The following is a 26,715-nucleotide window of genomic DNA, read 5'->3' as shown; positions in this document are numbered from 1 at the left end:
CAGGGAGAAGTTGAAGAGCCCCGAAGAAGCGCGAGGGACCAGCGACAGGAGATCAAATTTGGCCTCGTTACTGAGGTCAACCGCATCTCCGAGGTTTAGACATGCTTCGAGAGAGCTAAAGAAGTTGGCGCTGAGGCCGAAATGGTCTCTGCAAGGAAAAGCTGATCACGGACCGAAATCTGCAGCGGCCAAGGCACTGAAAGGATTGGTTTTCATTAGCAAGACTGGCGGTTTCAATGGATGGCCTGCAGTCGAGAAGAGGTTTGACGAGTTGGCGGAAGAGGGGGTGCTGCCTAAATCTCTCTTTGCACATTGCATTGGTAAGAACCTACAAGCTTATTAGTAATTAATGCTAGAATAGTATTGCACATTGCATTGGTAAAAACCTACAAGCTTATTAGTAATTGCTAGAATAGTATTTGCATCTCAACGTGGTCGGAAGAATTGTTCAGTTTATATGGTTAAGCTAAGGATCATAAGTTTTCTATTTATACATAATTTTGTCAGAAAATTGATGTAACAGGAAATTGCTTTTAGATGAGGAATTTCTTACAACAAGATGTTGGCATTTTTAAAATTTAAATGCTTGTCAAGTAACATCAAAACCTGAAAATATATTTGTCTGGAAGAATTCGAATAAGAATTAATTATGTAAAAATAAAAGTTGGTATAAGGACATTGCTAGGACTTGAGAGAACATGCTGATAATATCAAATCACTGCCTAAATTTCTGTTTGGACATTGCATAGGTAAATAGTTTATAAAACATAATCTTGTTTTCTTAATGCGCCTTTTCTAAGCTCTAGGCTGGATGTGAACCTTAAGAGCTAGCACTTAACTCACTTAAGCTATAGGTTCTTCCTATTTGACAACTCAGCTATCTATCGACAAATTTAATTATGTTTATGATTTAAATTAATGGTCGTAGGGATGAGGGAATCAAAGGAATTCGCTGGAGTTTTATTTGACGCATTGTCAAGGAGGAAGAACATAACTTCATCTTCAATAACAAAGGATCAGTTGAAAGTGTTCTGGGATCAGATTTCGGATCAGAGCTTTGATTCTAGGCTTCAAACATTCTTTGACATGTAGTTATCTACCCTTTCTCTCTTTTCTAGTAATAACTGTTTAAGATGCCTTAATCACTAAACTTCTCTTTGGTTATGCAGGGTGGACCAGAATGCTGATGGGAGAATCACAGAAGATGAGGTCCGGGAGGTAAGGACTCAGGAACGATTCGAGTCACGATGATAATATCCTACAGATGATTATTGAGTCGTCTAAGTTAGTTTTTATGTTAACTATAGAATTTGCATTTCATTTCAGATCATATCTCTAAGCGCGTCAGCTAACAAATTATCGAAGATCCAAGAGAAGGCAGAAGAATATGCGAGACTGGTCATGGAAGAGCTAGACCCAGATAACCTCGGTTATGTCGAGGTAAATATCAAAAACTACCAAAAACTTGCACAGTTAACTATGATTGTTTCATTGATATCATTCTGTATTACTCATCAGATTCACAACTTGGAGACACTTCTACTTCAAGCACCAAGCCAATCTGTAGTTCGTGGCAACAGTGAGTTCCTGAGCCAGATGCTAAGTGCGAAGCTGAGGCCGACCAAGGAGCCTAACCCTTTGAGAAGGTGGTGTCAACATTCTAAGTACTTTTTGGAGGATAACTGGCAGAGGGTTTGGGTGATGATGCTTTGGCTCAGCATATGTGCTGGACTGTTTACTTGGAAATTTTTCCAGTTTCGACAACGAGCAGTTTTCAATGTCCTAGGCTACTGTGTTTGCACTGCGAAGGGCGCTGCGGAGACTCTCAAGTTCAATATGGCACTCATTCTTTTAACTGTCTGTCGAAATACTATTACTTGGCTCAGAAACACTAAGCTTGGCAGTTTTGTTCCCTTTGATGACAACCTTAACTTCCACAAGGTATGCTCTTCACCAGAATTCCATACACAAGAAAGAAACTAAGGATGTAGTGAAGTAGATATAAACTGTAGAATAACTCGTGGTTCACATAAAGATTCCTCCGGCTACCACGAGTCATATTATCCAGCATTTCTTCACTGAAGAGAATAAAAGAATTCGAGATACAGAAAACATGACAAAGAGGATAACAATAAGAGTATAACTAGCAAATACTCAGCTTTCAAATCCTTATCTAACAGAAGTTTGTTATTATTTTACAGCTCAAATATTGCTTTTTAGGCCTAAATTTAAAGTCTTTTCATAATTCACTGAAGCCATCAATATAATAAGTACAAATACCAGAAGTTGGAAGCATAAGTTAGCTATATCATCTAATCTTATTGGTTTCCTACAAATAACTTAATTCCAACTTAGCATATTGACATTAATTTGACAGATTAGAAATGTTTGGCTTATCTTTCACAAACCTTAGCATTGCTATACATTGTGATGGTAAAAAAGCTAAGACAATGGAGAAAGTGCTATTCCTATGTTTAAAATGTCAACATCATAAACCTATTCAGATGGTTTACAGCATCTCAAATTATGAGCACACGTAATAAAAATGACATTTCAAACAGGTAATCGCGCTGGGTATCACTGTTGGTACCATCTTCCATGCTGGCCCTCTCATAGCGTGCAACTATACTCGTCGCGTCCACAACAGCAATTTCTGGTGGTTTATAAACAACATAGAAGGAAATTCGGGCATCTTAATGGTAGTACTAATGACCATTGCGTTCATATTAGCCACCCCTTGGTTTCGTCGGGGCCGGATGAACCTCCCTAAACCACTGAAGAAGCTAACAGGATTCAATGCATTTTGGTACTCTCACCACCTCTTCGTCGTCGTCTACATCCTCCACATTATCCACGGCGTCTCTCTCTATTTCTCAAAGACATGGCTGAAGAAAACGGTACAACCAACAACGCCACGTCTAGAACCCTGCTATCTGTACTAATGCGTATCAATTTGTCGAAAGTAACACGTTCTTTGATAATGCAGACATGGATGTACGTAGCGATTCCCCTTATCGTCTACGCCGCTGAAAGGCTCATCAGGGCCTTCCGCTCAACCGTCAGGCCTGTTAAGATCCTGAAAGTTGCAGTGTACCCTGGCAATGTGCTAGCACTACAATTTTCCAAGCCTCACGGATTCAAATACAAGAGTGGCCAGTACATATTTGTCAACTGTGCTGCCGTGTCACCTTTCCAATGGTATATAATTATATATGCAGTAACGATATTATTGATCAAATCAATCTATTTCAAAGAAAAGGCTCAACATAGCTATACCCTGCACCACCAAAGAGTCGATTGATTTTGCTTACCTTCCATTTTTTTTTTAAATTACAAACAGGCATCCCTTCACCATTACTTCAGCACCTCAGGATGATTAAATTAGTGTTCACATTCGGACTCTCGGTGATTGGACGCGTCAACTAAAGACCATTTTCTCTAAGGTGTGTTAAAAACCAAACTCGATCCGAAGTTGGAATTTTTTTTTCTTGGGCAAAATGGTTTATATCTGAACTGGCAATCAGCTGATAATTTCTGTTATTGAGCTAGGTTTGCCATCCACCAAGCCGGACACACAGGCTTTTAAGAACTCAAAATGATGCTGACGAGGACACCATCGGTCCAATGTATGTGATCCGAACATTGATTTTACATGATCTGATTCTTGATTTTGCATAAAATTTGGTTCCCCATACGTTAATGACCGGAATATACCTTGTGCAGTTTCCCCAGGGTCCTGGTTGACGGACCCTACGGTGCACCGGCCCAGAACTACAAGAAGTATGAAGTGGTCCTTCTAGTGGGTCTAGGCATCGGAGCCACACCATTCATCAGCATCCTTAAAGACATAGTGAACAACATGAAAGTACAAGACGATGAGGCCGTGGCTAACGCCCAACACGACCTTGAGCGTGGAGGCGAAAGTGACAGTAGCAACGGCAGTTTCAGTAGACAAACTAGCAAGAGGGGGAGCCGGGTACGATCCTATTTCAAAACAAGGCGGGCCTACTTCTACTGGATGACGAGGGAGCAAGACTCCTTCGAGTGGTTCAGGGGGGTGATGAACGAAGTGGCCGAAACTGACAAGAAGGGCGCGATCGAGCTGCACAACCATTGCACCAGTGTTTACGAGGAAGGCGACGCGAGGTCTGCACTTATAGCCATGTTGCAGTCCCTTCACCACGCTAAGAGCGGGCTCGACGTTGTGTCCGGGACTCACGTCAAGTCACATTTTGCTCGGCCTAATTGGAGAAATGTGTACAAGAGAATCGCACTCAATCATCCTGATCAACGTGTTGGTATGTTTTTTCATCGTCTTACACGATTCAAACCTGTTGGCTGAATTAATCGTATCTCCTTACATTTCGTCGAATCTGCAGGTGTGTTCTATTGTGGAGCAGCAGCCCTAACGAACCAACTGCGACAAATAGCTGTGGATTTCTCGCGGAAGACGACAACTAAGTTCGACTTCCACAAAGAGAATTTCTAAAATAAACCGCCTATTCATTGATACATCTTGCAAGGTTATCTTGAGCCCAGAATATATAGCAAGCATGAAAACTGGTTCAGCGTTAGAAATATTTGAAGGAGGCAAGTGGCCGTGGATACTACTAGTAAAATATCATGTAATATGTTAAGCGCGTTTTTAGTATTTATTATGAGTGGTAGAGTAAATCACACATCTTTTACATGGGGGCTTAAATGAAGGGTGATCATGGTGTTGTTGGTAAGTTTATTGAGCTTGTTTTAGCTCCTTTATGTAAGTAGTTGCTTGAATTATTGAAGTTTAACCAAATATCAAAATATTATTCAATTTAAGAAAAATGTCAAACTCTCTTAAGGAATGAAGTGAAGAAAGTTGGAGGATATAAGGTGGCTCGATGATGCAAAATGCTTTCTCGCAGCATTAATCTTGAACTGAGCATGTTTTGTTTATCAGCATACATATTCTTCAACTCGAGAAGATTTTACTGTTAGATCGTGCACTTGATTTAATAGCGTATTGACAAACATGATCAAAACCTACTGGTCTCATAATCCTACTAGTCCTGCAACGAAATTGGTACATGGAGTTTTATGAGTAATTGTAAAATTGGCATGTAAAATGATATGAACAGTCGCAATTGTCAGGATAGAGTTTATTCGCCTATGTAAAGCATTAGTACATTTGAGACGTGTGTAAAGTCTCTATAGAATGAGCCACCAAGTAATAAAAATGTTCGTTATAGATTCCCTTGACATGATGAAATAGTTGCTTCAGGTTTGTAGATTAAGCATCTTTGATTTGAGGCTGAATTTTATTGCCCAACAAGAAGCACTAGTAGAAAATCATGTATTCTAGACGGAATATTCTAGACGGAATTTTTTCCGTCTAGAATGTATTAAACTAGACGGAAATTTTCCGTCTAGAATATTCCGTCTAGAATAAAATATTCTAGACGGAAAATTCCGTCTAGAATAATATTCTAGACGGTTTTTTTATTTTTTTTATTTTTTTTAAAATAATCAGGCATTCTAGACGGAAAATTTCCGTCTAGGATAATTATTCTAGACGGAAATTTCCGTCTAGAATACACAGTGATTTTAAAAAAAAATTAACCCGTCAAAAAATTAACCGCCCTCCTTTCCCCCCAAAAATGAAAATTTTTATCCCAAATCAGCCTCATCCCCCCCAAATCCTCAACCTCACACCCCGCCCCCTCCCTCCCCCTCTACTCCCTCTCCCTCCAAGGCCAGGTCGCCGACAATTTATGCTTTCGTCTTTCGTCTTTGGTCTCTCCGATGCGATGAGAAGCAGATCCCCTCGCGATGGAGAAGAACAACGACGCCAAGGCAGGAGGTTACCTCTCTTGATTCGGTGTTCAGAGTTAGTAGGGCTGGGGTTAAATTTTCAATTCCGAGCGTTTGGGATGATGAAACTGATAAATATATTGTTTCTAGTAGATGATGATGCTTACTTTCGTTTCCTGTGATAAATATATGTTTCTTATTATGGTACCTCTCTCTTGTAAAAGGCACAGTAAAAGAGCCATGAAGAGAATGAAAAGAAAAAGGATTGAAGATACAGCTGATATACCATCATACATGTCGAACCATAGCATTTTCTCTTATTATGGTACCAACAATATTCATATTCAGGTTCTGGTCTTTTTGCTGAGTAAAAACTATTTTGACATGCTTTCTCAATCTCCTGCAGAAAATAAGAGAGCTGAAACTGATTGCCAGTCAGTGGATAATGATTGTGGCCATCGAGGTATGGCTGTTTCCTTTTGTAGTCTAGTCAAATAATGAGTTTCATTGGCTTTAATCCTATTCAATCTTTTTAAATTTAGTACTATTTTGTACCGTATTATGTTGGACATAATGCTAAAGGGAACAAAAAAGGGAATTTAGCTATGCACAATTATCTGGACTTTTTCTTTTAATGCTGGTTTGGCTGTTTTCTTATGATATGTAATGAATGGTGCATAAGAATGAATGCTGAAGTTCGTCTAACAATGTATCAGAGAAAGATATCAAGCATGTGTATCTGCTAACCTTCTTGTCTATCTGACGTCATATTAAGCTATTTCCCTATCATGTTTTTGGCAATACATCACAGCTAATACTGTAAGCTAGATTGTTATTTATTTCTTTGATAGTATGAACCATAATGTTTAACTATGTATATTTACATAAGACAAACCTGTGATTTCCTGTCAAATGACAAAACATCTGTCGACCTGCTGTGAAGATGGCCATCATGAAATTCACTTGTTCAAGGCTTTGTGTGTAAACGTTTATGGATTTTTTTCTCTTCCATAGAAGCTTCTGTTGATAATTTCGTTACCTCTTATACGGATAAAGTTTCAATACGAGAAGATTTATGGGATTAAACAAATAAACTGGTTAGAAATATTCTCGATGATGATAAATGAACTGAATATCATGTGATATGTTCTTTAGTGGCTTCGTCTAACTCTACATAAATTAAGATAAATCTGAGTCCAAACATTTCTCTTAGTTTCTGCTTTGAAGCCAGGCATTGGAGGCCAATAGACAAAAGTGAGGACAGGTTAAATATCAGTTTTGACTCTTGTAGAAAGAATATATAGGATTGGGGAACTGCTCCTTGCTTGCATGAAGTTAAACTTTTTTATTAATACTGATAATCTCCTTGGCTGCAAAGCCAACTTAATGAACCTCAGGACAGCCGCTTCTGAAATTTATTAACTCTTCAATGGGTATAATCTTGATGGTGTTTTCAGTACCTTTAATCCCATTTGATTAAAAGAACCATAATTATACGCTGTTGTTTATGACAAATTTGTTAAAGTAAACCATCGCATAGTCTCTACAGATTTATCATGGTTGTAATTTAGTTGATATGACTACCTGCTATGACCAGGCAATGAGAGAATTTCCTAGCTATTAATGTCCTTGATCTTTTCTTCCCTTGTTATCAATTCGAAGCAGGCGATGAGGCTGCAAAACGCAATGAAGATTATGAATGGCTTTTACTAGGCCTCAATGATGGTGACGACTCTTTAGAGAAAGTACTTCACAACCTTGACAATATCCAGTCTAAGGTTCTTAGTCTTAAGACCAAACTCAGCAAGGTAATGAGCAAAAACTCCAGGGAAATCTACCCCAGAGCTAGAAGCCTTAGTTGCTCTCCCGTCAACAATGGAGATACCATGCCACAAAATAATATATCTGAATGTGAGTTGGAATTACCATAATTATACGCTGGTTCTTCTATTTTTGCACTTTTCTGATCCAACTGTTTGCGATTAAGTTTTGCTAACTTCTAAGGATTGTAGAAAATCTCTGGCATCAGTTAAAGCGAATGGGAGTAAAATGACAGTGATGAAGACCATATGTTCTTTAAATCAGTTAAAGCAAAGGTAAGGATGTCTCTTACTGCATCTTGTAGTTCATTCTGTTCTTTAAATCAGTTTTTCTTTCAGATATTTACAGAAGGAAAAAACTAGTGGCCGAGATGGCAATAGTGTGATGTATGAGCTTGCTGAACGAGCATTACATGAGTCCATGAAATAGAATTTATAACTTATAAATATTTAATTTTAGCATATACCAGAGCTTAAGTTCTATGCTAAATATTTGAAGAGTTGAAATTGTGATGTTTTGTTTTTTGGGTGTAGGATGGAGGAGTAGCGTTCTGGTCGTCAGATCTGATGCTAGGCAGCGAGGATGCAGCTTGATTAGCAACTCAGTTGCAGTTTAGTTCTTAATTTTTTGTTGTTTTTTGTGTTTTTTTTTTATTTTTATTGAGGTTTTTGTAGTAATTTGTACTCATGCAAAGATTCCATTCTTGTAGTTAATTATATGAATTATATGATCACTTACATATATTCAATTCTACCATGTATTTGGTTGCATAAATTGCTTTGTTATTCATGTTGACGTCAGGTAATTTGTTTATGGATTTTGGGCACATTGTTCACCTTACAAAGATGATCTTGGTGTATTGTACATGTTTCTTAAAATGGATGAAGGATGAGCCTGGATACCAAGAAAGAAAAAAAAAAAAACTGTAGCATAGCATCCTAGACGGAAATTCCGTCTAGGATGCTCAAATTCCGTCTAGAATGTTTTTTTAAATAAAAAAAATTTAAAAAAAATAAAAAATAGAAATTCCGTCTAGTATAGATATCCTAGACGGAAATTTCCGTCTAGGATACCTATTCTAGACGGAAATTTTTTCCGTCTAGAATGAAGTATTCTAGACGGAAAATTCCGTCTAGGATACTCCGTCTAGGATGTATTCTAGACGGTTTTGAATTCCGTCTAGAATAATCCGTCTAGGATGTATTCTAGACGGAATTTTCGTCTAGAATACAATATCCTAGACGGAAACTTCCTAGACGGGTATTCTAGACGGAATTCCGTCTAGAATACTCATTCTAGACGGAATTTTGATTTTCCTAGACGGAATTTTCCGTTTAGGATGTGTAATTTTCTACTAGTGAAGATATATGGCCTGAAACATTGAGCAGAATTTCTATAGCACATTCTTTCTCCTTCCTTTCTTCCCCAAAACTTTCTATCAAGAATCTTGAAATTTGGAAGCAGGCTCCATCAGTCCCTCTTTATATCTCCAACTTACACCTAGCAAACCAAAATCACTTATCCAAATCTTCAAAAATCTCAAACAACAAATTATCATCCTTAATGTTTTAGAACGTACCCACCCAAATCTTGATTTCTTGTCCTTGAAAATTATCCATACCAAAATACTATTGCTTACCACCAAATGTGGAGGTGGGTTTGTTGAAATTCACCTGCAGAATGAGGAGTTCCCCGGCCAGTAGAACATTCTTGAGGATGTGAATCGCAGAGATCTGATTCCTAGAAATTTGTGTACTAAGATTATATACGGAGCTTTCGCACAATTTGAACGTCAATTAACATGAATATAAGATTCTCATGACTTGTATATTCGCAAGATTCCAGGAATGTGTTTCTCCTGCACGTATCCTTTCCAAACTAATTATTTTTACTACTGCAGGCGCGACAAGGAAGAAGCGAAAAGGTGGTACTTACTGTGGAGAAGAATTGGAAAAAGCAGATTTTTGGTCATAAGTCGACTCATGCACAGGCATAAGTCGACTTATGGTAAGTCGACTTATGTTGGTGCATGAGTCGACTTACGTTCTGCTCTGGATTGTTGGTTTTTTGCTCTGCCAAGTCGACTTATCAGGTCTGATAAGTCGACTTATGATCTCTTCTCCAGTTGCTGTTTTTCGCTCTGCCAAGTCGACTTATGCAGACTGATAAGTCGACTTATGACGGGTTTTTTGGAAAGTTCAGGTTCCTATTTGCAGTCTGTTTGGGTTTCTGTTTTGGTATAAATACCAATACGATTTGAGGGTTTTGTGAGGAGAGTTTTGGGGTTTTGGAGCACAGAAAAAGAGAGATCTTTCTGAGCTATTTGTTAGGGTTATTGGTTGAGAGATTGAGAGATTTGTTGGTGAGATTAGTTGGTTCGTTTGAGCGATTTGTAATCTCAATTTGTACTCTCCTTCTCTATTAGTGAAAACCCACCCCCTTCTTGCCCCGTGGACGTAGGCAATTTGCCGAACCACGTAAAACCTTGGTGTTTGTGTTTTGTTTGGTCTTTCTCTCGGCGTTCGTTGGTTTGGTTTCTCAAAGCATCAGTCGCAACACTTACTAGTTGCAGTGGACATGATGGCTACAGCCAGGTGAAAATGAGAAAAATTGTGGCGCGTCGACTTTCTTTCTTTGTATATAGTCTTGAAGATGACACACAATATGTGCATAACTTGTATATTTCAAGTGCACATGCTATTAATTGTAGGTGCTAAAAGAGCATATATTGGATGGATAGATGAACACAAATGGTGCTGAAGGCAAAGAATATTGACGGCAGGAACTAGCTCAGCTTCAAAAATAAAATTGAGGAATCAATAACTGGGAATTAGAAGAACCATAAAGACTTTTTTTTATTAAAGTGAGGAATTACTTGGTATATATTCTGTAAGTTTGAGTTGACCAGCCTTGTGAGCACAAGACGTTGCGTTTGCATTTCGCACACCCTTGAGTAACTTGAATAAAAGTTATTTATTAGTTATCCAGTTCCTATTGATTCAAAATGAAGGAATATAGACCAATCAACCGACAAATTATTAAATCTCTTATTTCTCAGACCGGCCTTGTTTGTCTAAGACTGATCTTTAGTTTCTACTTGCTCATGCATGTTGTTATTTATTAGTTATCCAGTTCCTATTTCCTACAATGGTTTCTATATTTTGCCTCTTCCTCCACTAATATTTAGGTGCGGTTTGGCAAAGGGTTAAGTGACGGATTAATGAGACTTAACCCCTTCTTAACCCGTCAAACACAAAAAAATCTACGCAAGGGTTAAAGTAAGTTAACCCTCTATAGTTTGTCAAACGCAAAAAAAGCAGAAAGATTAAGCTAACCCCCCTAGGGGGATTAAAATGAGTTAACCCCTCAAAATGAGGGGTTTACTAGTACTCCTGTTTAGAAGGATTAAGAGTTAAGCTCTCTAATTATATAAAAAAAAAGTCAAAATCCTTGTTATTCCCAAACACTAAAAATAATCGTAAGGGTTAAAATAAAACTTATATAACGGATTAATAATTTAGTCCTTCGGGTTATCGAATAGGCTAACTATGTTAATCCTTCTTCTTAATCCCTCTTCTTTAATCCTTTACCAAACGGGACCTTAAGAATTAACCACTTGATACCGGAGTGGGCATACTAGGTATGAGATGTCACCTCATTTTGCTAAATAAGTATACGTGGTAAAGTCCACCTGCTCCAGCGTGAATAGCAGGTAGGCCTTACCGCTAGTCCATATCTTGATTTAGCTAAATGAGCAGTCACGTCGTACCCATAACTTTCTGCAGCGTTTGGCAATCGCAACTAATTTGCAAGCCAAAAACTTTCTTGTCTTGGTATACTTCAACAAAATCCCTTCCAAATATTTCTTCCAACTGTTTCAGTCGTTCAGGCAAGTATCTGAAATAATTCAAAAAATCGAGGAATCATGTACACATGTTTCAAAATTCAGATTTCTTCATCATTCAAGTTAAGTATCATACATCAATAAACGCAGTAAAATCATTCAATGAGATTAACTTGGAAAGAAATCAAAGAAATCCCACAAAACAAGTGAACGAAGAGGCAAAATTAGAGCTCTGACCTCTGATCTGCTGAGGTGGACGCCATGGCCTCGGTCGAGTCCAGCACGAGGAAAATCTATGCCAGGGGTAGTCGGATCCTACAAGATCCACTTGCGGATCCATTTTAAGCACGATGACTACATATCAGATAACCCCCATAACTATAATGGTACCAGAAAACACCCCATTAAGTGCAGGAGTTATTAGAAAACCTTTTAACTTTCGATATACCAAACTTTTATTTAGTGTGGTAATCTAAGCAACCAACTTATTCGAAGTTTGCAAGAGTTAACTGTGCATTTGATGGTTTGTATTCACAAATCTATATACTTGATGTGATTATGAAAGATAATTGTTATCAATTAATGTTGATTTTATGGCTTGAATCCATAAATGGCGGGACCCGACTTTGATTGTAGAATCAAAGAAGAGATTTACAGCGTTCACTTCTTCAACGTTTTTTTTGTTTTGGTTTCAACAATTACGGCTAGAAGAAAATGAAAGAGAGGTCGTAGTCAATGTCGCTTTCACTTCATCTCTCTTAAGTTTTTCAAGAATTGCGGCTGATTTGAGCCGTCAAAATATCAGCCTTGAAATATTGTTGTCGCCCTCATTTCGGAAGAAGAGAGGTCAAATTGATGGGGCCCCCGGTTGGATTCTCACAATCTCACATTCCTTCTTAAACTCTCTGTGTGTTTACAACCTGAGAGAGCGAGAGAGCAACAAAAGAAGAGTCCTCTCAAATTTAGTATGTGCGTTGTATTTTGAGAGATTGAATTGTGCGTTGTATTTTGAGAGATTGAATATAGTGAAACTCCCCTCTTGCCGTGGACGTAGATCAATTTGATCGAACCACGTAAATACTGTGTTTGTGATTGTTCTATTTTCTGGCTTTGTGTTTAATTATCTCAACAAACTGGTATCAGAGCTTCTCGGTTCTCGGACAGCTTTCAATCCTCCACAATGGCTTCTGTGAAGTTCTCGGTGTCGATCTTTGATGGCCAGAAAAATTTCGGCCTATGGAGGATAAAGATGAAGGCTTTGTTGCGACGTGAAGGCACGGTTAAAGCTATCGATGGGAAATACCCAGAAGATATGACTAGTGCCGAGATCGAAGAGATGGACGAAAAGGCTCACAGCGCCTTGCAATTGTCACTATCCGACAATGTGCTTCGTGAAGTTGCCGATGAGGAAACGGCAGCGGGGTTGTGGTCAAAGCTCGAAAGTCTCTATTTGAAGAAATCTCTTACTACGAGATTATACCTGAAGCAGCGGCTATACACACTGAAGATGAAGGAAGGTACACCCATTCAGGAACACCTTGATGAATTTAATAAAATTGTCATGGATATGAAAAACCTGGATCTTAAACTTGATGATGAAGACCAGGCTCTCATTGTGTTATGTTCCTTGCCTAACTCTTATGAAAACTTTGTTAACTCTATGTTGTATGGAAGAGAATCCATAAGTCTTGAGGATGTGAAGGCCTCTCTGAACTCTGCTGAGTTGAGAACAAAGTTGAATGGGAGAGATACCGATAGGCAGGCTGATGGTCTGCTAGCCAGAGGTAGATCGAAGACCAGAGAGGGCGATAAAGGGCAATCCAGAAATCGTTCAAAGTCCAGGTCAGCCCGAAACAAGAAAAATGTGGAGTGTTTCTACTGTCACAAGAAAGGGCATTACAAGTCAGAATGCTATGCTCTAAAGAAGAAAGACAACCAGCGTGGTGAAACCTCAGATTCAGCTAATACGGCAAAGGCTGATACTGTCGTTGTTGCTGAGACGGTTCTTACAGTATGTCCCTTGGATGGCCGTTCCGATAAAGAATGGATCTTGGATACAGGTGCGTCTTTTCATATGTGTCCAAATAAAGATTGGTTCACTACTTACAGATCTATAAGTGGTGGATCAGTTTTGATGGGTAACAATGCAGTTTGCAAGACAGTTGGCATTGGTACAGTTCGCATCCGGTGTCACGATGGGATAGTGAGAACTTTATCAGATGTGAGACACATCCCGGACTTAAAGAAAAATCTGATTTCTTTGAGTTCTTTGGATTCTATTGGGTGTTCTTACACTGGCGAAGGTGGAGCTCTTAGAGTTACTAAGGGTTCATTGGTTGTGATGAAAGGTAGTAAGGTGAACAGTCTTTATGTTCTCCAAGGCAGTACGGTGACAGGCTCTGCAGGTGTGTCTTCTGATGCTGATAGGGACACTACTCAGTTGTGGCACATGCGCTTAGGCCACATGAGTGAGAAGGGGATGACTATTTTGAGTAAACGTGGCTTACTCTGTGGTGATCATACATCATCACTGGATTTCTGTGAGCATTGTGTGTTTGGGAAGCAAACTCGGGTCAGCTTCTCGACTGGCTCACATACGACGAAGGACACTCTCGACTACATCCATTCAGATTTCTGTGAGCATTGTGTGTTTGGGAAGCAAACTCGGGTCAGCTTCTCGACTGGCTCACATACGACGAAGGGCACTCTCGACTACATCCATTCAGATTTATGGGGACCTGCTCAGGTTCCATCCAAAGGTGATGCTCTTTATTTTCTGACATTTAATGATGATTTTTCCAGAAAAGTTTGGGTTTACTTTCTCAGGCGCAAAAGCGAGGTGTTCGAAACTTTCAAGAAGTGGAAAGTACTTGTTGAAAATAAAACTAAAAAGAAGATTAAACATCTCCGAACAGATAATGGCCTAGAGTCCTGCAGTGGAGAGTTCAATCAGTTCTGCTCAAATTCTAGGATCGTACGACATCGCACGGTCAGCACACTCCTCAGCAAAACGGGGTGACAGAACACATGAATAGAACATTAACGGAGAGAGCTAGGTGTATGGTCTCAAACTCTGGGTTGGATAAAGACTTATGGGCTGAAGCTATTAATACAGCTTGTTACTTTGTGAACCGGTCTCCTTCTACCGACATTGAATACAATACTCCAAATGAGGTATGGTCAGGTAAACCAAATGACTATTCAAATTTAAAGGTATTTGGATGTCCCGCTTACTATCATGTTAGAGAGGGTAAGCTTGAGCCTAGAGCTAAGAAATGCATAGTTATTGGTTATGCTGATGGCGTTAAAGGCTATCGTTTGTGGAGTCTTGAACCTGATTCTCCTAAATTCATTATTAGTAGAGATGTTACTTTTAATGAAAGATATATGCTTGATCATGGGAAGGTTTCTGTTGAGTCTACAGGAAATGTAGAGAAGACCATGGATAAGGTGGAGCTTCAGGTGGAGCTCGAGGGAGAGACGTCTCAAAAGTCGTCTATAAAATTTGCTCCTACAGCTGTAGAAGAGCAACATGATTCAGGCTCAGATGCTGATGATGCTGAGACTGAAGAACCTTATTCCATAGCCACTGGCAGAGAGAGGAGACAGATCAAACCTCCTCAAAGATATGCACATGCTGAATTAGTGGCGTATGCTCTCACGACAGCTGAAGAGATGAGTATTCAAGAGCCATCAAACTTTACTGAAGCTGTCTCATGCGGAGAATCTGGATGTTGGGCCACGGCTATGATAGAAGAACTCGAGTCACTCTACAAGAATCAGACTTGGGATTTGGTGCAATTACCTAAGGGTAAAAGGGCAATTGGATGCAAGTGGATTTTCAAGAAGAAAGAAGGGATCCCAGGGGTTGAAGATGCTAGATTCAAAGCACGGTTGGTGGCTAAGGGTTATAGACAAAAGGAGGGAATTGACTATGATGAAGTGTTCTCTCCGGTTGTGAAGCATACCTCCATCCGTGTATTGCTTGCCATGGTTGCTCTATTTGATCTGGAGCTTGAGCAGCTTGATGTGAAGACTGCATTTTTACATGGCGAACTTGAGGAGACTATCTACATGTCTCAGCCAGAGGGATACATCGTAGAAGGTAAAGAAGATCAAGTTTGCAGATTAAAGAAATCTTTGTACGGCCTGAAGCAATCTCCCAGACAGTGGTGCAAGAGGTTTGATAATTTTATGCTTAGCCATGGGTACTCAAGAAGTACTTATGATAGTTGTGTGTACTACATGCATCTAGGAGATGATTCTTTTATTTATCTTCTATTATATGTCGATGACATGCTTATTGCTGCTAAGAACATGTCACAGATTCTTATTTTGAAGAAACAACTCAATGATGAGTTTGAGATGAAAGATCTTGGTGCAGCAAAGAAGATTTTAGGTATGGAGATCAGGAGGGACAGGAAAGCTGGAACATTATATCTCTCACAGAAGAGCTATATTGAAAAGATACTTGAACGCTTTGGGATGAAGAAGGCCAAGCCCGTTACGACTCCTTTGGCTCCTCACTTTAGGCTCTCGGCTTCAGATTCACCTACAAGTGAAAACGAGAAGAAGGAGATGTCCCGAGTTCCATACTCTAATGCAGTGGGTAGCATTATGTATGCTATGATTTGCACTCGTCCAGACATTGCCCAGGCAGTCAGTGTAGTGAGCAGATACATGGCTCAACCAGGGAAGGCACACTGGGAAGCAGTGAAGTGGATCCTACGGTATCTCAGTATCTCAGGGGTACCTCAGATTTAGGTTTAGTTTTTGATAGCAGTACTTTGGGAACCTCAGTTGTAGGTTTTGTAGATTCTGACTATGTAGGTGATCTCGATAAAAGGAGATCTTTGACTGGTTATCTTTTTACTCTTTCTGGCTCAGCTATTAGTTGGAGATCAACTCTACAGTCGACAGTTGCTTTGTCTACTACAGAGGCAGAATACATGGCAGCAGCAGAAGCGGTAAAAGAGGCCATTTGGTTGAGAAATCTCGTGAGGGAGCTTGGACTACAGCAGGAGGCTAGTTCAGTTGTATTTTGCGACAATCAGAGCGCAATACATCTAAGCAAAAACTCAGCACATCATGAGAGGACAAAGCATATTGATGTCAGATATCATTTCATTCGTGAGGCAACTGCTGAAAGAAACATCACGATGAAGAAGATTGGTACTGCAGACAACCCAGCTGACATGTTGACCAAACCGATCCCGGCCTTCAAGTTCAAGCACTGCTTGAATTTGGGAGGCATTCGCACTTGTTAGGTGGCCCCTTTTGGGGCATTGTTTGCAAGACGGGTGAAGACTCACTAGTTATTGATGTTTGGGGATTCAATCCAAGGTGGAGATTGTTGATTTTATGGCTTGAATCCATAAATGGCGGGACCCGACTTTGATTGTAGAATCAAAGAAGAGATTTACAGCGTTCACTTCTTCAACGTTTTTTTGTTTTGGTTTCAACAATTACGGCTAGAAGAAAATGAAAGAGAGGTCGTAGTCAATGTCGCTTTCACTTCATCTCTCTTAAGTTTTTCAAGAATTGCGGCTGATTTGAGCCGTCAAAATATCAGCCTTGAAATATTGTTGTCGCCCTCATTTCGGAAGAAGAGAGGTCAAATTGATGGGGCCCCCGGTTGGATTCTCACAATCTCACATTCCTTCTTAAACTCTCTGTGTGTTTACAACCTGAGAGAGCGAGAGAGCAACAAAAGAAGAGTCCTCTCAAATTTAGTATGTGCGTTGTATTTTGAGAGATTGAATTGTGCGTTGTATTTTGAGAGATTGAATATAGTGAAACTCCCCTCTTGCCGTGGACGTAGATCAATTTGATCGAACCACGTAAATACTGTGTTTGTGATTGTTCTATTTTCTGGCTTTGTGTTTAATTATCTCAACAATTAATTTATAACTATGGGGTTTTTACGGATCTTTATACTTGATAGATAGGATTTGGATCCTCTCCGCTTTTAAAAAAAGTAGTGGAGGGACCACTACATAATTATAACTATCAATTATCGAATTAGTAGTTGTGATTTTTCTTTGGGTGCAAATTAGAAATGAGTGCAATGCACGTGAGTGTTAGATTTAGATTGTATGATAACCGTCTGCTAAATAGTAAGTTGTTGAGATTAAAAATAATGGTCTCTTCATTTTTTTTTCCCCTAATGGACAAGATTCAAATTCTGATAGATAGCTCCATACGCTTGACATATTGCGCGTGCTAATGAAAACTTGTTGCTGCATTATAATCATTTGATGTAGCATTGTGCTTAATATTAGTCATATAGACTTGAGATGTTTTGGATATGTGGTTGTAATGACATGAAATACAAGTGAGAGTAAGTTTTATAATTGAGCGATGCATATATAATGCATAAACAATTCTATATTATTTTGTTTTTGTTGAAAATTATGAAGGTTGCAATTTTTTTTTATATATAAAAATTTTCAGGATTTTGACATTTTCCAATATTAAGAAAAATTACAAACTCAATGCTAAACAAATCTATGCATCGCACTTGTCTGAAACAAAATTATCTTTTTATCTTTATTTTACCCCCACTAATATCACTCATCTTCTCCACTCATAAATGTAACCTAATAAGTTCAGATCCAATCATCTGACACTAGGGGTGAGCACGGTTCGGTTCGGGTCGGTTTTTACCAAAATTTGAACAACCGAACCGAACCACCTATAATTCAAAACCGAACCGAACCGTTGCAAATCGGTTCGGTGCGGTTCGGTTCGGTTTGTTCGGTTCTAACTTTCATCAAGTATAACAATCAAAGGCATAAATATTACTTGTCCCAAGAGATAATTTGTATATATTTGTTTTCATATGCGCCCAAATGCAAATCATTTGAGCCATGGCTAAGAACTCCTAGCGCTCATCGTCGAAGGGGCCGCCACGCTTGCGGGAGGGGGAGGGGGGAGGGGCATTTCGGGAAGAGGAGGGGAGAGTAAGGGGTCTTGGAAGAAGAGAGAGAGAGAGCGAGAGAGAGGGATTGAGGCCGAGTGAAATGGGAAATTGGGAATGAGTAGCGGCGCGGCTGTGATTTGGGAATGAGAGGAAATGAAGTTAGGGTTGAGGGTTTGGGACGGGTCGGGTAAACACAAACGAGTTTGAAAGTTTTGGGAATATATTCGGTCGGTTCGGGTCGGTTCGGTTTGAAAAGTTGTCAACCCGACCCGAACCGCCTTACTCTTAAAACCGCTTTTTTCGGATCGGTTCGGGTCGGTTCGGTCGGTTTTTTCGGTTTGAACCGAACCATGCTCAGCCCTATCTGACACTATACAGACCTTATAAGGACTCACGTTCAAACAATTATTAGATTTTCTTAATCAACAAACCCTTCATCCCCTCAAAGTCTCAAACTCTCAATTCATTAGGATGATGATAGTTTGAGAAGATGGTAGTCTTGATTTGCTATGATCGTTCTCTTTCTCCCTATTTTTTATTTATTTATCAGTTCTTATAACTTTTAAAAGATTTGATTTTCTTTTCTTTTCTTTTCTTGTTATTTCTTCAATATTGATTACGAGTCCAAACGGATTTTCGGATTTTTTTTATTAAGTTTTGGAATTGGTTTATTTCAATATAATAGATATAACAATATGGTTGTTTTTAAATTAGTTTCTGAATAATTGGTTTATTGTTAGATGATTAATAATCGGATCCTAGTCACCCTACCATCGATCATGCTTTAAACAAGAGCAGGCATGATTTAATCCGCAAAAAAAAAAATAAGCTTGCACACATCATCGATTCACTTGCATAACCCCCCCCCCCCCCCCGCCCCCCCCTCATCTTGTCCCTCTCAAGCGGACAACAACCCTCCGCTGCGTCCCAGTACTCCAAAAGCCAACCGCACGACAGTTACTGCACCTCTCTTACTGCCGTCAGCCTCAGCGCCGGCCGAGCTCGGCAGGCGGTTGTAACGGTCCGCCGATAGGGCCCGAACCACTTCGCCATCATGTACCGCCGCTTCCTCACGGGCGGCACGCTCAGGCCCTCCGCTCTTCAGCGACGTCCTCGCCGCTTCCGCCACTATACTCACCAGCCGCCTCACGTCTCCCCCTCGCTACCACCCGCGTCCGGAAGCAGCGCGACGAGCTCCTCGTACTCCGCCGTCGACCTCGCGATCGCGAACTGCGGCGCGAAGTCCAGGTCTAGCGATATACCTTCTCGTCGTCGTCGCCGCGGCCGCTTGATCTTGAGCGGCAACGTCGATGTACTCGTTAGCTGCCCGGGTCAGCCCGCCGCTGCCCTCCCATTTAGACTTGCAGATGCCGGCATTGTACCCGGCCTCCCTCAGCCGAGCCATCACCCACCCGTCTGTACGACGAGCGGTTCGGGCCGAGCCCAGCGCTCGCCCTCCCGCCTCACACCGCGTCCTGCGCAGGCGTCGGGACTCTCTGGACGTCGATGCCAGAAGACGCGCGCACGGCCTCGGTCGCTTCGCGCGATGCGGCTGCTCCCGTCGAACGCCGCCGCCGCACGCCGTCTGTGGCGCTGCAGTAGGGCCATGCATGCCGCGCCTTCGTCGGCGGTTTCTTGGTCGGCGGTCGAAAGAATGCGTGGACGAGCCAGGAATCGACGAGGGAGTCGTCGGCGCCGTGCTCGCTGCCGCTGCCGGCTGGGCTGCGTAGCCGGCGGTGAGGCGAGCCTTCGCCTCTGTCGTCGAGGGGGTCGGATACCCGCTTCGGCCTTATGAACATCATCGCCGTTTGCCGAGAGAGTGTTGGGATTAATGGAGGAGGGCGGCGTCTGATTAAAATTGGGAGCAGGAGTGGGGGTCTATTTGTAAGGGAGAAAGATGAAATAAAATAAATAAAAAATTTTATGCGTGGGAGGAGAATATTCTGAGAAGAGTCTCTTGAGGAGTTGCCCTCGGCGGGGCATATTCCCATGAGGGTCTCCTTTGCATCCCTTGATATCCAATCTGCACTTTAGAGAATAAAGTAGTGTGATTATTGATTGGATATCCAACCAATTAATAGCTAGAGAGATGGATATGCTGCTCCCTGGACTCATGACTCAAAAGAGTATAATGCGAGTTTATGCTGGCTTATTTTATTTCGATAGTCAATTTGTAAGAGTTTTGCTACAGGGACCCAAATTATAACACCAATAGGGAGACATGTGAGGTGTCCCCCTCCTATTGTATAATGAGCTAGTCATCATGTTCCATTTGTAATTTCGACACGAATAATGGTAACTGCCATGTACGTTTTGAGGCTACTCTCACATCACATGAGAGAATTGTGTTGGCTCCTTTAACTAGTCATCAATATTCGAAAAAAAATTATTTAGAGAAATTTGACTGAACGCTTTTTCTTTGATTAGATTTGTGTTGTGCGTAGCGGAAATTTCGGCAGCACCTCCGGTGCGCAAGGTGCACAACAAGAGATTAGATCACAACGGAATTCTCGATCGTTTCTCAAAGGAAACAAGAACCGAAAGCCAGATATCTCATCAAAGTGAGATATCAGCTCTTCCTCTCGTCAGCTCTAGGACTGCGCGTCGAGGGAACCTACAAGCTATTACAAATCACGGCAAGAACACAAATTTTACGTGGTTCGGCAAACTGCCTACGTCCACGGGGCAAGGAGGGGGGAGATCTACTAATAGAGGGAGAGATACAACTGGGTTTACAATCACTCAATCTAAACCCTCACACAAACTCTTAGATCCCTCATACAAATATCTCTCTCAAAAGGACAGCCGCCAATAACCGACAAAAACCTCTGTGAATTTTCTCTTTCTCAGCCGAAAAATCACCTTCAGTTTTTGCCTTCTGCTCTGCGCGCCGCCCAAGTCAGAAGCCCCCTCTTTTCCTCCTGCTGCGATTTTTCCGCAGCCACAAAACCTTGCACTGTACTTGCCCACCCAAACCCTAGGAAGAACTAGGGGTATTTATAATGATGTATCGGGTGGGCCTAAATTTCCTAACACGTTCAATCAAAAACAAGTGGCCTGAAATCATGGTCTCGTGGCCCCCACAAGTCACTATCATTCACAATTTGGATCCTCTCCGTTATCAAAACAAGTAGTATAGGGTTAATTTATTTTTTCATCATAATCATTGATTACCTAGTGAATGGTTATGATTTTTTCTTAGGGTGCAAATTAGGAATGAGTGTAATATAAGGGTTATAATGAGTATTAGATTTATAAAGTATCACAATCACCCACTAGATAATCAATGGTTGGAATTAAAATTAATGGTTTTTCTACTACTTTTTTTAAAAACAGTGGAGATGATTCAAATTCTTATTTTGGAGCCTCTCCTCTATATATATGAATTGAGCTAGACTACTATTAATAGTATCCAATATGCGGATACTATCAACCCCGACCAATTTTAAAAATCAAAACCAAAAATTGAAATCCAAACCACTAGATGTGATCTAATATACATGAACTAGTTAGAAATAAAAATTCAAATAATTTCAACGTGTTTTGAATTATATATTAAGAGGTAAAAATTAACCAACGTCACAAAAATTCCGAAATGTTGACTTCGACATATTTTGCATGGATTAATGATGATAAAATTCTTTAGAATTTTATTGCTAACTAGTTCATTTGTAGTGGATCACATCTAGTGGTTTGGATTTTCATTTTTTGTTTCGATTTTTAAAATTAGATTGATAATATCCGCATGTTGGATACTATTACTAATAGCCTAGCTCAACTATATACACACACACCCACTACTCTACTACTCTAATCACAATGAAATTTCAAAATATTTTCAAAATAATTCCAAAAGGCATAATTAACCCACCAAGGAAAGGTGTGGATACAAATACAATCAAACCCTAATTTTTAATTTCTTATTGTCCTCATAGAATAAAGATACTGACTTAATCATCAGAAAGACCATTTCCGAAAATAATTCCTAACTCTGACATTTTTCTTTAACGTTCAGTTCAGACATATACAACGTTGACAGACGTTTCTTATTTGGCTTTGGCTTAATTAATTGCACTTAGTTACCATATAGTTTCCCCTACTTCGCACATATATATCCTCACTTATTTTTTGTAGCACTTAATTATATGTCCTAAATTTTTCAAAACTCACACTTAAATACCCTCAATTTTTCTTAATTGAGGAGATCTAAGTGTACGTTTTAAAACTTTAGGGTATTTAAGTGCCAATGTTCAAAACTTTAGAATATATAAGTATTGACAAAACAAACGAGGATATATAAATGTAAGTTTTAAAACTTTAGGGCATATAAGTGCTGCCAAAAATAAATGAGTATACATAAATGCAAAGTGGGGAAAACTATAGGGTATTAAAAGTGCAATTAAGCATTTGGTTTTTACAAACTATGAATGTCATTGGTGCTTCCCTGAACATGTGAACCCGATTAGGTGGAGCCACATCAAAGATGCATGCGGCGTAACATTTATTTCCTTTTCCCTTACAATTGGATATATACCTATCTTTGGATTGATTAATACCTTTTTTTTAATAATTCAGCATAAAATGAAACCTAAAATTGTAGAATTCATGTTGAAATGATCTCTCAACCGTCAAGATTTATACGAAGTGGGTTAGATTGATCAATAGTTGATTAGAGGAATAGTATACGAAACAGATTAATATCCGTGACTATCTACAAAACATATCGCATATATATACTAGTCACCTATGGCTTAATTACAACACATATTTTATAAGCGAAAGGGCACCAATTAATCCCAAACCTTATCATGTACACATAATCATTCTCTACTTTATTGATCCCCCACCATCAACATTATGTTGTCCATCTCTCAGTGGAAGAAGAAACCGTCCGCGGCGTCGCAGGCTTAAAGCCAACCCCAGAGTGACCTATGAAAAAAAAAAAGATTTGAAGGTGAAGGGGTTTTCTGAGAAAGAAAACCCAAGAAAGAAAAAAAAAAAACAAATACCTAGTGTCATGAAGGACGTTTCTAAAAAAAGATTTAAAGGTGAAGGGGTTTTCTGAGAACCCCAAAACATAGGGGGTTTTGGGACATTTTAAATTTTAAGAGGGTCATCTCAAAAATGATCAAACTTAAAGTTGGTTTTGTAAAAGAATTTGGATCCTCTCCACTACAACAAATTAAGTGGTGGAGAGATCACTACTTTTCATACTAATTGTGATTATTTTATGAGTAATATTTAAGATTCAATTCTAAATTTAGAAGTCATCATACCCTCATATATTGCAATCATACCTAATTTACACTTAAAGACAAATCATAACCATCGATTAGACAATCAACGCTTCTAACAACGTAGTGGTCTCTCCTTCATTACTTTTTTATTTTTTATTTTTTTGGTAGTGTAGGGTGATCCGGATCCTTTGTGAAATTCAACCCTAAATAGATGATACGAATACAAGTTAATTAACTAGTCTTCATTATCAACAAAAGGCTAATAATGTCACAAATAACTCAAAACTCAAGATGGTTGACAAGCTTTGAGACTGAAGTTTTGTAGGTTAAGAACTTTGTTCTGGTAACATATTGATATAAAATGCATCTAAGCTTGTTTATATAATCAAGGATTAACATATATGTTATAACTAACGGTACCGTTTGGCAAAGAGTTAAGTGAGGGGTTAAGGAGACTTAACCCCTTCATAACTCGCCAAACACAAAAAATCTATGCAATGGTTAAAGTGATTTAACCCTCCATAATTTGCCAAACATAAAAAATACAGAAGGGTTAAGCTAACCCCTCTAGAGGGATTAAAATAAGTTAACCCTTCAAAATGAGGGGTTTACTAATACTCCTATTTAAAAGGATTAAGAGTTAATCATTCTAATTATAAAGAAAATAGTCAAAAATCATTGTTATTCCCAAACATTAAAACTGATCACAAGGACTAAAATAAAACTTATTTAACGGGTTAATAATTTAGTCCTTCAGATTATTGAATGGACTAAGTACATTAATACTTCTTTTTAACTCCTCTTCCTTAACCCTTTGCCAAACAGGGCTAACAGGTTTTAAGTCTGAGGTATATTGTGTGAAACCATCCTTTTTTTCTCCCCAAAAAATAAATAATAATAATAATAATAATAATAATAATAATAATAATAATAATAATAAAGAGAGAGAGAGAGAGAGAGAGAGAGAGATGATACAAGTTAATTAATTAGCTAGTTTTGATCATTTGAAATATGCTAGCTAGAATCAAGCTATAATATATAATGATAATAATAATACACTTACGTACAACTTATACGAGCCGCTATTTTCGTTTTTGTTAGCAACCTAAGAAGAAAGAGACTGGGCGCCTGAATTTGAACTGGGGCAACACGAACCTTATATGCAGGAGCAAAATAAGGAAGGGAAGAGGTCTGCAGTGTCCAGGTTCTTTAATGCATGGAAACAAGTCTTGATTCAATGTACTAATTAAAGCCACAACACTCGTTGTGTCATTAGGTACAAAATAAAATAAAAATATCTTAAATATGTGTCACAGGTTTTGCGATATATTTTCATATGTGGACAGACCTTCTCCATACATGTTTTACTTTTACCCACGCTTAACTTGTGTCACGCGCTATTTGTACGACACAAAAATGTAATGCGAGATGGAAAAAAAACTATCACAAGTTACAACTTTTGTTATAATGACAGCAGAAGGTTGCGTGATGAACCTTAGCATGATGTGTAAGAGGAGTCATATTTTTTAGGGTTAATTGCGGATAGACCTCTTTATATCAATACTCAACTGCATAGACTTCCAAGAGTTCTTGTGCAGATAGACTCTCTAAGTGATCCCCTCCTCTATATGAAAAGAGGCTCTAAGAGTGTTCTATATATAGATGTAAGATAAGAGCTAAGTCATGTCAAAGATCAATGTTATGATCTTATATTTTTAACATATTTGGCTGTAAGTTGAGCGTGCTTTTTATGGACTAAAATCTAGACAAATTCAACAATGCCTTTTTTTTATCTACTTTATATGTGCGACAAGTGAAATTTAAACCTTGAATTACTCTGATAGCAAGACAAAAATCCATGTGAACAATACACAAAAAGTCAAAAAGTCATCGTCATGTCAGGATAACCCCTATAGGGATAATTTATGTCTAATGGCTAAAATGATCTGTCAATCTCCAAATACTTTATCTCCGTAGTTGAAATAATGCATAATTATATAATCATTTACTGAAATAAAATAGTGCAATCATAGCAATATAGTCTCCCATAATAATCCGAGTTCAAAATGTGACCCATACGGCCATCGCAAATGCTCGCTTAATTTAATACATTGAACGCAGACTTATTTCCACGCGTTCAATGAACCTGGACACTTCAGAGCTCTCCCTCCCCTCTCTCTATATAATATGAAGATGTATATTTATTTTCCAATTCAAATACCCAATCCATGCTAAGCCCAAAACAAGCAAACTAGGCGTTGCCACGTGCATCGGCCAGCAGACACGTGCGAAAGTAAGGTAGGCCGCAGTGCTTCATTATATTCGAATTATTAAGACTCTAATTAGAATTTTGCCCCGCCAAAAAAAAATTTCACTGATAAATTAAACCTCTTCATAGAATATTCTTTTTCTTAATATAAAATATACACATATAGACCCGTTCTCATTTTCTAATTACAAGGCGAAAAATCATATCTTTAATTCTAATACCGCAGGTATCTGCTGACAATGGCGAGGTTCATAAGGTCGAAGCGGGTATCGGACCCTCTCGACGACAAGGTGAAGGTCTCGGCTCAATGACCGGCTACGCAAGCAGCGGCAGCGAGCACGCGCCGACGACTCGTGCTCTCGAGCCTCCGTCCATGCATTCTTCGACCTCGACGAGAATCCGCCTGCTGACGCGAATGCGTCATCGGAGAGCGCCACCGACGACGACAGTAGCGGGAGAAGTCGCATCGCTGAAGCAGTCGACGCGGCGCGCGGCGTTCTGGAGTCGTCGAAAGTCTCTGATCCGTTTGGTCTCCGCCTGAGGGCCTCCGCGGTCGAGGCTGCAGAGGCGACTGCTGGACTCAGATCGAATCGATCAGGGTGCAGACGAAGCGTGATGGCTCGGCTGAGGGAGGCCGGGCACGATGCAGGGATCTGCAAGGCTAAATGGGAGAGCGGCGGCGGATTGACCGCAGGCAACTACGAATACATCGACGTTGTCGTCGGTCAAAATGACGATGAGAGGTACATCGTGGATTTGGATTTCGCGTCGCAGTTCGCGATAGCAAGATCGACACCGGAATACGAGGGACTCGTCGCGCTGCTTCCGGTGG

The 26,715-nt window shown here is 39.6% G+C and overlaps 3 protein-coding genes and 1 pseudogene across 3 annotated transcripts in view; 3 read left to right on the top strand and 1 right to left on the bottom strand.

The window, feature by feature from the left end:
* LOC109824013 lies at nt 218-4,499 on the top strand (annotated as a pseudogene).
* LOC109823583 lies at nt 5,999-8,040 on the top strand. The gene is made up of 5 exons (XM_020389861.1): nt 5,999-6,115; nt 6,197-6,253; nt 7,456-7,701; nt 7,778-7,886; nt 7,950-8,040. The coding sequence occupies exons 1-5, from the start codon at nt 6,031-6,033 to the stop codon at nt 8,038-8,040; spliced, it is 588 nt and encodes a 195-aa protein (XP_020245450.1). The 5' UTR covers nt 5,999-6,030.
* On the bottom strand, nt 19,335-19,840 carry LOC109823581. The gene is made up of 2 exons (XM_020389860.1): nt 19,544-19,840; nt 19,335-19,473 (listed from the first exon to the last, which is right to left on the bottom strand). Exons 1-2 carry the CDS (start codon nt 19,780-19,782, stop codon nt 19,335-19,337), a joined length of 378 nt encoding a protein of 125 aa, XP_020245449.1. The 5' UTR covers nt 19,783-19,840.
* LOC109823580 overlaps nt 26,123-26,715 on the top strand; it is a 930-nt gene continuing 337 nt past the window's right edge. Inside the window, exons 1-2 of the mRNA XM_020389859.1 lie at nt 26,123-26,130; nt 26,180-26,715. The exon at nt 26,180-26,715 is cut by the window's right edge and continues 337 nt beyond it. Coding sequence (XP_020245448.1) covers nt 26,123-26,130; nt 26,180-26,715 — 544 coding nt within the window. The remainder of the gene's footprint in view (nt 26,131-26,179) is intronic.

Source organism: Asparagus officinalis, chromosome 9, assembly GCF_001876935.1.
Source record: "Asparagus officinalis chromosome 9, Aspof.V1, whole genome shotgun sequence".
NCBI classification, from domain to species: Eukaryota; Viridiplantae; Streptophyta; class Magnoliopsida; order Asparagales; family Asparagaceae; genus Asparagus; species Asparagus officinalis.
The sequence above is the reverse complement of the archived record's forward strand: the minus strand, read 5'-3'. Positions and strand labels throughout refer to the sequence as shown.